Source organism: Gavialis gangeticus, unplaced genomic scaffold (assembly GCF_001723915.1).
Source record: "Gavialis gangeticus isolate Ggan-Ray unplaced genomic scaffold, GavGan_comp1, whole genome shotgun sequence".
NCBI lineage: Eukaryota > Metazoa > Chordata > Crocodylia > Gavialidae > Gavialis > Gavialis gangeticus.
The window spans coordinates 45334639-45347005 of NW_017728994.1; the positions used below are offsets into that span (position 1 = coordinate 45334639).

The window sequence follows — 12367 nt, forward strand, 5'->3', positions numbered from 1 at the left end:
GGTGAGGTTGTCTGGTTTGAATTTGGTCTCTCGCAAGGTCTTTCAGCCAGTGACCCCCCTGCTGTGTCCCTAGCCTGGCACGAGTACCCCCATGGCTTGTGATCCCAGTTCAGCAATTTTCCCACCCTGTGGCTTCCAGTATAATGTTGGCACTTGAAACCTGGCCCGAGTCCCCAAGCAGCCAGCCCCTGGCTTTGGGACGCGAGTGAAACCCACCGCTCCTTCGAGCCGTGCGACCCGGTGTCCGAGCAGGAGGCCCTTGTGTGGACCGGGTTCGTTCTCCCCGCGCAGGGGCACGTAGCCTTGCTCGGCAGCAGCCTCGAATGGGAGACAGCCTTCTTCCATCGCTGGGATGGACGTGCCGACAGCGGGGCCGGACTGGCGCTGAGCAGGGAGGGTCTCGGCACGGCGATGCCCCTGTTCTGCTCTGGGTGTTCCCGGGCTTTGCTGCTTGTCACACGGGGCCAGGAGGGAATTTTTTCGTCCCCTTTCAGCTCCAGGGGTTTAAGCCTCCCCCAGAGGCGCTGGGGCTGGGGCTGGGCTGGGCCAATGCTCTTGCTGGCACCAACCCCGCAGGGTCCTGGCAGGAGGGTCTTGCCCCCGGGCTCAGGCTCAGCCCCGCGCTGCACTGGGGCAGGGAGGGATTTCCCCCTGCTTAGACTGGGCCAGGCTGAGGGTTTTGCCTTCCTCTGCAGCGGGGGCTCGGCCTGGCCTGGGCTCTGCAGCGCCCGTGACCCCCCAGGCACAGCAGGACGTTGGTGGCTGTGCCCCCTCCCTTCCCATCCCGGGAGCAGGGGTGGGGGCGATGCCTGGGGCTGTGTCGTGTGGCTCCAAGGTCAGACACGGGGTTTGTCTGGGCTGGTTTGGACGGGGCTGATCCTGCCTCGGGCCAGGCTGGACTGGATGCGACCCTGCAGCTCCCTGCCCGCCCCGCGGCGCTGGGACTTGGAGATTTTAGGTGCGCCTGTCGCGGCGGTACCGTCACCCCCTGGCGCTCACTCGGTCTCTGTCTGTCTCCGCAGGTTCATGAAGGTGGCGGGCAGCACGGTGGACGCTGTTACGTGGCAACAGTAGGTATTCATCATTCCTTTTACTTTCCAAACGAAGCCCCGCAGCGAGGCAGCGCTGCCCCGGTGGGGCTCATGCCTAGTTCAGGATCAGCCGGTCCCTGTCGCTCGGAGCCGTCGCCCGAGCGCCCGTGCTGGGCTGTTGTCACCCGCAGCCCCCAACCCCCCGCGACCTGAGCCGGGATGGGGAGGCAGTGACTTTGCTGCTGCCTTTCTCAGACGGCCTCTCCCTGCCTGACTCGCCCCATCACAGGGAACGGAGACTCGCCCCAAACCTCGGTTTGCTGCCTGGGCTCCTGGTGCCGCAGTAGGTGGGCGGCTGGCATCGGGGCCAGAGTACGCTGCGCCGGGGGGCAGGAGCGAGCTGGTAGTCCCCTGCGTCTCCTGCTTTTCCTGCCCGCTCTGTCTGCTCTTGCACCTGCCGTGGGCCCGCGTCCAAAACCCGCCTGGCCCAGAGCAAGGGGAACGCATCAATAAATGGCTGCCACCTCCAAGAGGCATCCCGACCAGCATCCGGGATGCCCACGGGCAGACTCTCTGCAGAGACCATCTGCAGCCCCCGGAGCAGAGGGGCAAGTCCGCAGGGCACATTATGGAAACGTCCTGGTTCAAGCCAAGCTGGGCTTGTCCAGGAGATGTGAGACGCGGTTTTGCACCAGTCTCCCAGAATCGCAAACTTGAAGCGCTCAGAGCAGCAAGCTCCTGTTTGCCTGGGGGATGCCAGGGGTGGCTGGTGCCCATTGCAGCCAGGGCTGGTCACGGACATCTCCGTCTGCTCCAGGGACAGCTCTGCCTCGGGCGCGTTGCGAGCCCCAGGAGAGATCCCAGGCCCTGAGCAGCAGCTCTGAGTGTTACAAGGGCCGATGGATGGGACCGAGTGTCCGCAGGGGACCCAGCGTCCAGCACCTTTAGGAGCCAGCTGCGCCGTGTTGGTCGCTGCTGCTGTGTCTGGGACCCAGCATTTGGCTGGGAGCTTGTTCCCCCAGGCTGGGCCGGGCTGCTCACTTGGAGTTGGTCTGGAGCGCACCTTCCCCCCGAGAAGCAAGTTCGCAGACTAAGCAAACGTGGTTTCATCTTGGATGTTGGGGCAGGGCAGCAGGAGGAAGCTGCAGACCAGTCGCTTGGACCCTCGGCTGGAGGCTGAGTGCAGCGTGGCTGCGGCTCGGTGCCGAGGGGTGGCGCGTGGGCACAAGTGGACCGGGGAGCAGCCGGGCGAGGGTGAGGAGTCAGTCCACGCAAAGGGGCCACACTCCTGCAGACCTTGTCCAGTGTCTCCCCCAGCGCCGGCCCCACAACCGTCTGTAGGCTGCGTCTCCAGTCTGGGCTCCCGCGGGGGCTGGCTTGACGGGCCTGCTGGCGTCTCGTCCCTCTTTGTTCCCAACAAGCAAAACGCTGCCTTGGTCTCCTGGAGAAAGCGAAGAGCAGGTGGAAGCTCACGGTCCTGGGGATGCAGCCAGGTTGCCGCTAAGCTCACGCGTGAGTGTCCTGCGCCGAGTGCCTGACGCTGTCTGCGGAGATCAGCTCTGATTCCTCACATCTGCCCTTCCTTCCTCTGGAAACGCTGCGCACCTGCCCCCAGGCACCCAGACCCACGCTCTCCTCCCCTGCCTGCTTCTCCCTCCCTTCTTGAAGCCATGCAGCGTGGTCTGCATTGATGCGAGCAGATTTGGCCACCTTTCCCGAGTCAGGAACGGACAGAGACAGATCACTGTCTTCCCTCTCCAGCCTCAGGAGCAACGTGCCGGAGCAGTTTGGCACTTTCCTGTGGGCACGTCACTGGGCCTGGGCTGGTTGTGCTTGGCGCGGGGTAGGAGCTCCCCATCCGGCCGGCCCCAGAGAGCACGCTCCATCCGGTGCCATCCATGTTTGACACAGGTTGAAAACCCAGAGCCTGCTTTCGTACCTGGCCACACACCAGCAAGGGAGCTCTGTCTGCCAGCCTGGGGAGCACAGTGCCCCAAGGGCCGGCTGCACCTCTCCAGAAGGTGCCTGGAGTTGCTTGTCCTGGGAATGCATCCCTGGCGTCACCCCTGACCAAACCAAATCCCTTCCACTGCATGTAGATGGGATGCGGCCAGCATCAGAGCCTCCGGCGGACCATCCCCTCGGGTCCACGGAGCAAGGCAGCATCCCCTGCAAGGTGGGAAGCCCTCCGCAGCCTCGTCTGTCTCGTGCAAAAGGGTGTTAGAGGCACTAGGGTGGAGCATGGGATGTGTGCATCGGGGTCTGTGCTGGGGTGAGACGTGTTGCACGCACCCCTGGAGTCACCTGGATCGGGGGGTCCCCCCCAGCATGGAGGAGGGGATGTCCACAGGGGGAATGTGAGCACACGGGCCCTGAGACCAGGCACGCGCTCAGGCCGCAGGAGGCCGGGAGGAAAGGGAAGGCCCCAACAATGCAGAGCAGCGTCTGCAGGAGCCGGGGGCACCCTCGCCCCGTGGGTGACTGCCGGCGGGGCGCTCCCTGCACGGTAGCCCAGCGCTCCCTCCCGGCAGGCGGCGGGCCGGCGGCGCGGGCGCGGGCACCGTGCCTCTAACTCCAAGCAGACTCTGCCTGTAGCAGCAGGCGACAAAGTAGATCCGGAAATTCCTGAGCGCGGGGAAGTTGGCTGTAATGTAATTAGCTGAAATGAAAGAAGGGGTCAGAGAAGAGGGGGCAAAGGTTCCTCTTTAAAATAAAAGCAGAGGTAAACAAAACCAGCTGCCCGGCAGCCGGTGGCTCCCTTCATTAACGACCCTCAGAGGCTAATGGTCCCAAGCAGCTAATTGCAGGGCTCTGGGGAAGGCTTGCAAGATCCAGAGGCAAACGGGGCTGCGAGGCGCAGCCGGGCTCCTTCGCGGCTCCGGTGCCGTGCGCGGCCGTGTCCCCGCGTGCACCTCGGCCCCGCGTAGTCCTGGGGCTACGTGGCACAGCAGGGGCCTCTTGCACACGCAGAGGGGTGCGAGCTTGGTGCGAACGAGGCCTTCTGCACTGCGGCGGGTTGCTCTGTCCACGCCAGCCCCCGCCCGTGACCGCGACGGGCGATGCTCAGCGTTTTGCTTCAAGCCCCAGCTGCCGGAGTCAGGTGCCCGTGCAGAAGGCCCAGCTCCCTGCTGGAGCCGAGGGCTCGGCTGAGGAGCAGAGCGCAGCGTGCAGGTGAAACGGCCCCAAGCATCTGGTTTAAACCCCCTGGAGCATTTGGCCCAGCTGCAGTGGGTCGGCAGTGCCAGCCGGAGGGGGCGAGTGCCTGCGGCTGCAGCTTCGGCAGCTGGCCTGGGCGGGATAATCTGATTTCCTACCAAGGGGATTTTTCCATGAAAAGCGCCTGTTTTCCCACAGAAAATTTCATTCTTTTTCATCAAACTAGTTTGGCCCCGGACTCAAAAACGTCAGTGGGAAAATGTCAGCATTGGAGTTTTTGGCAGAAATGTCCCTAGGCAAAGAGGACTTGGAGCAGCTGCCTGTCTCCGGCGCTGCGGTTTCCCGGAGAGGGGGCACCGCTCCCCAGCTCTGCCGGGCCGGCGGGAGCAGCCGGGGCCTCGTGCTTGCTGCGGGCAGCCGGGCCCAGGGCTCGGCTCGGCCCCCCCATGCCAGCCGCGGGGAAAGTGGCTCTCTGCACCCTCCTGGCTCCAGGACTTTCCTTCTCCACCTCCCTTGGCCCTCATCCTGAGGGGCTTTGGGACCTGGTGTGAGCCAGTGTTAGCGGCCCCGTCTGCTCCCATCAGGGCTCACGCTTGGGCTTCAGCTCGGCCAGCCGGGCCCGGGTTTCATGGCCACGCTGCCGTGTCCGCACCGGAGCTGCAGACACAGCGGTTTGGTGGGCGATGCGAGGAGAGGAACAGGATGCGTACAGCACGGCTGCAAACCGCGGTCCAGACGCGCAGCCACGTACGGCACTGGAAGGAAAGCCTGGATTCCTGCGTGGTCGGTGGACCCGGGAGCACGGCAGGGTCTGGTGGGCAGGGAAGAGAAACCCAGGCTGTGTTCCCCTCCTGCCACTGGCTCTGCGTGGCCTTCGGCACGTCCTGCCCCGCTGTGTGCCCTCGTGGCCCGCGTCGAATGGGGGCAGCGATACTTCCACCAGGAAAAACACATGGCTGTCCCGTGGTCTTTGCCCACGTGTCCCCAGGAGCCGGTGTTTGCAGTCCCGCTCGCCCTCGCTGTCTTCGTGCAGGGGGCATCGTTTCGCGGGCTGGCTCCGGGGGTGTGGAGGGCACAGACGGGCTCCCCAGAGCAGCGGGCAGAAAGGCCTTCCCTGAGCGTGGCGCATAGCTCGCTGGGCCACTCTCTGCCTGTGCGCTGGCTTGGCAGTGGCCACCACAGTAATGTCCAGACGTGGGACGTGCCGGCTGCAGGAGCCCACCATGGCCACAGCTGGCGGTCCCCTTCGTGCTGCCCAGACCGCGAGCACCACGCGTCAGCCTTTCCATGGCCTCCGCGCTGGCAGGGCGGCTTTGGCGCCGGCTCGTCTGCTCGCTGCAGACATCAGCCACGGGCTCGTTCTCGTCTCGCTGATGGCCTGTCCCGGAGCCAGGCACCCCTCCAGGAGCGTGTTATCTCTGCTGCTGCGAGACGCGCCGCCGCACCTCTCTTGGCTGACGGCTCAGGCTTTTCCTTCCCGCATTCATCACGGGCTCCTCAGCGCTGGGGTGCGGGGTCAAGCTGGCCTCGTGCTTCTCATCCCATCCCGGGGCCGCTTCTTTCAGCTGCAAGCCCTCGGAGACCATCTCAAGGAGCAGCTCTGTCCTGCGTCCATCTCTGCTGGCTCTTGGCCAGCGCTGCCTGCATCTGGGCTGGTTTCTACCCCGCGCTGCTCTTGCCCCGAGCCACTGGACTGGTTTTGTGCGATGCCAGGAGTCGTGGGTGCAGCGCGGGCACCTCGCTGAGCGCTGCGGGGCTGCAGCTGCTGACCAAAGGCTCCAACGCGCCAGGCACCCTCTGCCGAGCACTTCCTCCTCCTGGCCGCAGAGAAGCAGGCCTGGGCCCAGCACCTCCGTGCTGCATGCCCAGACCGTCTCTCTCTGCAGCCGTGCTGAGTACACGCTGTGGATCCTGGGAGAGGCCGCAAAGCATGGTGCCGATGCCCAGTCCTCCCCCGCCGCAGGCTGCCTGCGGCCACGCTGCCTTCGTGAGCGCACGGTCCTCGCACCTGCGGCACGCTGCACCCAGCAGCCTTTCCCCTGCTCCACGGGCTGCTCCAGTGCCGGCGTCCAGGGCACGCCGTCCTTGGAAGGACAGCAACGGCTTGGAGAGCTCGGAGAGGGGAAAGCTTGCGCACCCCCTGCCCCAGAGCCTGAGCCCCCACAGCCACCTCGCTGGGATTTACGACCCCCCCGGTCCGGGGTCCCTGCTGCGGCGGGTGGCAGTGCGAGACTTACAAGCAGCTGCCACGGCTCCCGTGGCGTCATCTGCTCCATCTGCGCCCCAGCAAAGCGCGCCACGCCATGAATCCTCCGCCGTGGCCCCACGTGCGCCTCCATCGAGATGTCCGGATGTTAAGGCTGCCTGTTTCTTGTTCCCCTCTGATCTCTTGGTTGCCCCCCTCACTGTGAGGCTGAATAAATCCCCTTCCTCCTCGGTGCTGATCCTTCCAGAGATTTGCCCAGAGACTCTCCTTGCCGGCACGTGGCCAAACCAGACCCGCTTCCCTCCTTGCACCTCCCGATAGCACGGGAGACGGGCTCCTGCCTCTCTCTGATGCCCAGCACCAAGGGCAGGAGTCACGGGGCATGCGTGGCGCTGCAGGAAGGGGGCCAGGCCCCCCTGCTGGGACACCCCGGCCTTTGCAGCTCGAAAGCCCGTGGGTGCTTTGGAGCTGCAGCCGTTACGAATCCACGCTGGCCACAGCCTCGCCTTGTGCCTGGGCTCTTTGCATCCTCCGTGATCCACATGGCTGTCGAGCACGTTGGGACCTCCTGACATCCATGCACCTGCCGCCCTCCTGCCCTCCACCGCTCTTGCTTTCCACCTTACGGAAGAAATGTCTGGTGTCTCTTGGCCCCAGCCCCGGCCCCGCCTGCTACTCAGGACGCCGTGGCTCCCGCGTGGCCAGGGACTCAGTGGCACGGACGTGGCAGAGCTGAGTGGTGTGTGAAGACCATCGCTATCACTGTACGTGCGGTCTCATGATAGCAGGAAGGCCAGGCGTGCTGGAAGCTCCCCCTGCACTGGAGGGCTTGGAGGGGACCCAGCGCAGCTCGTTTCGAGGGAAGCGGAGGAGAGAGCAAGGAAGGACAAGGGGAGGCATCCCAGCCTGCTCCCCCTGCGGAAAGACCTGCAGCTTCTGCAGACGGGTCTCAGTCACCTTGGGACCCACCAGGCAGCCCTGCTAGAGATCCCCCTCGAGCTGAGGATTGCCCTCCAGGCATGGCTGGGGCTGCCCTGTGCATCTGTGGGGCACCGGTGCCCTTCTTGCAGGGGAAGTGCGGCTCCCGGGGACGTGCGGTGCTCCCACATCCTCTGTCCCCGCTGCCCTCAGCACCTGGAAGCAGGTGGCCCGGGCTGCTCCGTGCTCCCCACTTGTGGCTCAGTGTCCGGGCTTCCCCCGGACTCGGTTGCATCCTTCCGGCCTGCTGCCCATGCCCAGGGCACGGAGGGCAGGGCTGTCCCCAGAAGTCCCTCGGTCGCCTGGCCCTGCCCTGTCTTCTTCACTGGCTCTGTGGTGCGTCCGTCGTTGTGCACGTCGCTACCGGGTGTTTGGAGTGAGCCGGTCGCTAGCCGTCGTGGGAGGGAAGTCTCTCTGTGCACAGCTGGAGCTCGCCCAGGTGCCGAAGGCGATTACAGGCTGTGCCCAGCTTCCCCCCATGCCTGGAAGGCCTGGGGATGCCAGGAATGAGGGGCAAGAGCAGTCTTGGATACCCAGGAAGAGAGCGTGCTCTCTCCCTGCAGAGAGGGAAGTCCCCTGGACACTGCCCGGCACGTCAGGATGGATCATCTCTAATGAGGCCTTTACTTCTCTGCAGTCTTGTTCTGCATGAGAAACGTCAGCCGCCCAGGACAGGGGCTGGAGCCCACCACAGCCCTGGCCGCACCGGAGGGCCCGGCAGGCAGCTCCTGGGGCTGGAGGACTCTTGCCCCCAGCATCTTTGTAGTGGGAGCATCGGGCTCTGATGCTCCTTTGTCCCAGGGTCACGGCCCCTGCCACCCCCAGTGCCCTGCTGGGGTTTGGGGTGCCATGGGGGACCGTGCAGGATGACCCCAAGGCTTCTCCCAGCTGCATTATCTGTGCGCGTTCATCGCCCGCCCCGGCACCCGCCACTTGCTGCAGGCACGGAGATGCTTGGGGTAGGTGCAGCCGAGCAAGCGTGGACACGAGTGCCCTGGGGGCCCATGGCCTGGCAGGGAGGCGTGCGGACGTCGCGGCTCCGCGGGCACCCTGGTGAGTAACCGATCTCAGACTCGGTCCTGGTGGCACCGACAGTGGCATGGCACCAAGCACCTCCGTGGGGGTCTGCGCGGTGAGGGCAGCAAGTTGCGGCTGGGGCGAGCTCCTTCACAGAGGGCCAGGTGCCAGGGTGAGGGGCAGTAGCTGCCAGCTCGCTGGGGTAGACCCTGCCTGATTCTTGCCTTCTCGTTGTCCTTCCAGTTACTACATTGACAGCCGCGTGGCCAAAGTGACGGACTTCCTGAAAACGCGCCTGCTGGACACGCTCTCCGACCAGATCAGGAAGATCCAGAAAGTGCGTGAGTGTGACGGGGCCGGGCGGGCGAGGGGCACCGTGTCTCGCGGGGGCACGGCCAGCTCGTCTGGACGCAGCATGTCGGGGCTGGAGTTAGCAGGTGGCAGTGGGAGAGGCAGGGGCTCGGCCACGGGGCTTCGTGTCTGCTGCTGCCCACGGCCTGCGGGGCTGTCGGCTGTCACGCAGCCGGCGGGGGAGGGAGCCGTGGGCTGGTGCGGGCCTGCGGGGTAGGATCAGCCCTGTCCAACCCAGCCCAGACAAACCCATCGTCTGACCTCTTGGTAAAACTGCCAGCACCACACAAGACATCTGCGTGAACCTGCCACGCATGGAGCAGGGGAACCACAGCAGCCACCGTCCTGCTTCTGTGAACGGCTACTAATGTACGATCAAGAGACGCCAAAGAAAGGCCGTGCCTCGATACAGAGGAAGGCAAAACCCTCCAGTCTGCACCCGTCTGCATGCAGGGCTTGGCTGCGGGGAAGTGGCTGGGCATTGCACAGGGCACGGATGTCAGGGCCGGGGTAGGACGTGGCTACAGGAGCACGCGGGGAAGGGGTGAGAAGCGTTTTGAGGGACAGGAACCATTGGGGAGCAACGGGGAACGTAAGCACGCCTCTGACCCCCCGGCTCTCGGCCGCCGAGAAGAGACGTGGGGGCTGGCTACGGCACGGGGCCGTGTCCACACAGCCGCCTCCGACGCTGGCAGCCGTGTCACAAGGCGGGAGCTGCTGCTTAACCCCGTCCCTCAGCCGGGCCCAGCGGCCTGCCCGGAGACCTGTGCAGACGCGACGCTCGTCTCGGCTCGGGGGTAACCTGGCGGGCACCGCCACGGGCACGAGATGCTGCCCTGCAACCACACAGCGCAGAGGGCCCTCGCTGCTCACCGGCGAAGGGGACCCGTGGGGGTCCCTGCCCTGCTCCCAGCGGGTGCCGCGAGCCAAGCTGTGGCTCTCACGTCTGCCGCTGGAGCGATTCTCCCTGGGCGTGAAGAACCGCAGTGGTTTCCTCCCTGGGGCTGGTGTTTTGACTGCCTTATAAAACCCAGCTGCTGTCGGCTCGCGGCGCAGGGGCCCACTGCTCTGCGTGGCTTGCGCCGCTGGCGGACAGCTGAGGCTGGGGCGCGCTCGAGGCAGCGCCGGGGCCGCGGAGCAGCTGCGCGTCCTGCAGCCGGAGGAGGGGTCCCAGCATGTCCCTGCCCCGGGGGCCATGGGGACCCTGCAGCTGGGCCTTGCCTCTGGGAGTGCAGGGCCTGGCCGAGGCAGGGAGCGCGGCCATCGCCCTTGTGCCCACGGTGTCGGCTGCCCGCGCGAGGCAGGGGGTCCTGGGCAGGTGCAGGGAGGGGCTCGTGTCTGCCTGGAGGGCTGCAAAGGCCCGTGGTAGGGTTGGGCAGGGCCGGGGCACGGGGGAGCTGGAGCACAGCCCTCAGGGGTCGGGGCTGGGCTGGGGACGGGGGCATAGGCACACCCGGAGGGGCCAGCGTCTGTTGCAGAGGCTGTTCCCAGGCTCTGTGTCCTCTGCCCCCCACCCCCTCAGCTGTGCTGGGCATAGGTGCTAGGGCAGGTGGGGGCTGACCTCTGACCTCTGCCAGGGCCGAAAGCCTCGGGGAGCCCCGGAGCAGCGCGGCTGGGGCCGGGGGAGACTGGGAGCGCGGTGCTGGGCGCTAATGGTCTCCAGCTTGGGCTGCAGAGCGTGCATCCTGCCGGCGCTGATTGCAGCAGCTGGGCTTGTCCACTCTCCTGTTTTATTGCTTCCTCTCTGACGCAGGAAGGTGGCGGCTTAGATAATTATCGGCAGCGCGCCAGCACCTCGGGGGCTGCCGGCAGAGATGCTGACGCGCCGGCTGCGGTGGGGGGCTTTAACCTCTTGGTGGGATCCTTCCCAGTGGCCTTCACGCGGGGGCCCCGCCTGCCCAGCCGCGGGGCACAGGGCACAGGCCCAGGGACACGAATGCTCTGGGCAGCTCTTGGTCCAGCCTAGAGAAGGAGGCGGTTGGACCCAGGGCGTGGGGTGGGGGTGGCACCTGCCTGCATCCCTGTCGCTTGTGCTCGGGGTGACGCACTTGGGCACCTGCCGCAGCTCCCTGCACCCTGGGCCTGGCACCGCTTCCCTTCGGGGACGTGGCTGCAGCAGCCACAGGAGTTGCAGAGAGGGGACAGGCCCCCCAGGCCAGGAGAAGGCACGGGGCAGCCACCACACTGGTGTCCGGTCAGAGCGGGAGTCCTTGTGGTCCGTGCTGGGCAGGCATCGGGGGCCCTGGGAAGAAGGGGCCCCGCAGTGCCCAGCGGAGGGGTCTCTCACCCATGACGCGCTGCTCTGTGCTGTGGCCCCCGGCCGAGCCCGGGCTCAGGCGCTCTCCTCCATCCCGCACGCAGGTCGTGAACGTCTACGCGCCCGGGAAGAGGATCTGGCTGGAAGGCGTCGGGGCCAGCTCCACGGGAGGCATGACCAACCTCTCGGACTCCTTCGCAGCCGGGTTCCTGTGAGTCGGTGCGGCCGGGCTGGGCACCAGGGCCGTCCAGAGCTGGAGTCACTCTGGATTCACAGCAGGGCTCTGGGGTGGGATCCAGCCCCCGTCCGGGGCTGCCGGGGGTGGCATGGCACATGGACGCCGTTGCACAGCTCCGCTGCGTAGCTCTGGTGCCGGCTGTGAGAGCTGGAGGCTTAGAGCACGCTCCCATCTCCGGAGCGAGTTGTGGGGCTGTGGCTATGGGCTCCTGCGGTCCAGGGGTGCGGGGTGCAGTGGTGGGGGACACTGATGAGGAAGTGCGTGCATGTGTGTGCATGCACGGTGCTTCGGGTCCTACGCAGGGGGAGAAAGGAGGAGTGGTACGGAAGAGCGCAGCGTGCGTGCGAGGTGTGCACAGGGCCGCGTGCAGTGGGACAGGCTGGCATGTATGCCTGGCGTGGGGGCAGAGGTGACAGGCTGCGCGTGTGCAGGCGCTGCCGGGCGTCCCGTTTGCAGGACATGCTGAGATCCCGCAGTTCGTCCACCGTGGCACAGTGACGTGCCAGTCCCGGCCTCTGCCTCGCTGGTCCCCCGGCCCCCAGTGCGGAGCCCCGCCAGGGGCATCCCGCTGCCTGGGGAGCTCTCGGCCCAGCCCGACGCGGCTCTGTCCCCATCCAGGTGGCTGAACGCCCTGGGGATGCTGGCGCACCAGGGCATCGACGTGGTGATGCGGCACTCGTTCTTCGACCACGGGCACAACCACCTCGTGGACCAGAACTTCAACCCGCTGCCGGTAGGTCTGCCCCAGGCGCCGCCGACCCCGCGCCCCCATCTCTGCCATCCACCTCCTCCCCGCTTTCCAGCCGGGTGGATTTCCCCTTCCCTTGGCTCCTGCCAGTTAGTAAATCAGAGAGATAAGTGCTTGTCTTCTTTGCCCTTGACCCGCTTCGCAGACTCTTGGCTTCACCACAAAACAATCCTGTGTGCAGCCGCGGATCCGTTTCTCCTTGTGGCCTGTTTGAACTCGGCTTGGAAATGAATTTTTCCAGATCTGTTTCTTTCAATGCTAATAGGAGACATTAGTTAATGTCAAACACAACATGTTGAAAGCAGATGGGGGAGAGTTACCTCTGGAGCCGAGACTGCAGCCAAAGCAGAGCCGGGCGCGCGGCACGGGCCGGGGGCGCCGCCGC

General features: G+C 65.9%; 2 protein-coding genes across 2 annotated transcripts in view; one reads left to right on the forward strand and one right to left on the reverse strand.

Annotated features, from left to right (window-relative positions):
- Positions 1-12367, forward strand: part of HPSE2 (heparanase 2 (inactive)) — a 178223-nt gene that overhangs the window by 151762 nt on the left and 14094 nt on the right. The window contains exons 7-10 of the mRNA XM_019502127.1: positions 1023-1070; positions 8632-8725; positions 11101-11207; positions 11853-11967. Of these exons, the coding sequence (XP_019357672.1) occupies positions 1023-1070; positions 8632-8725; positions 11101-11207; positions 11853-11967 (364 nt within the window). The remainder of the gene's footprint in view (positions 1-1022; positions 1071-8631; positions 8726-11100; positions 11208-11852; positions 11968-12367) is intronic.
- LOC109287526 lies at positions 3519-5443 on the reverse strand. Its single transcript, XM_019502681.1, has 2 exons — positions 4776-5443; positions 3519-4741 (listed from the first exon to the last, which is right to left on the reverse strand). Exons 1-2 carry the CDS (start codon positions 5410-5412, stop codon positions 4410-4412), a joined length of 969 nt encoding a protein of 322 aa, XP_019358226.1. The 5' UTR covers positions 5413-5443; the 3' UTR covers positions 3519-4409.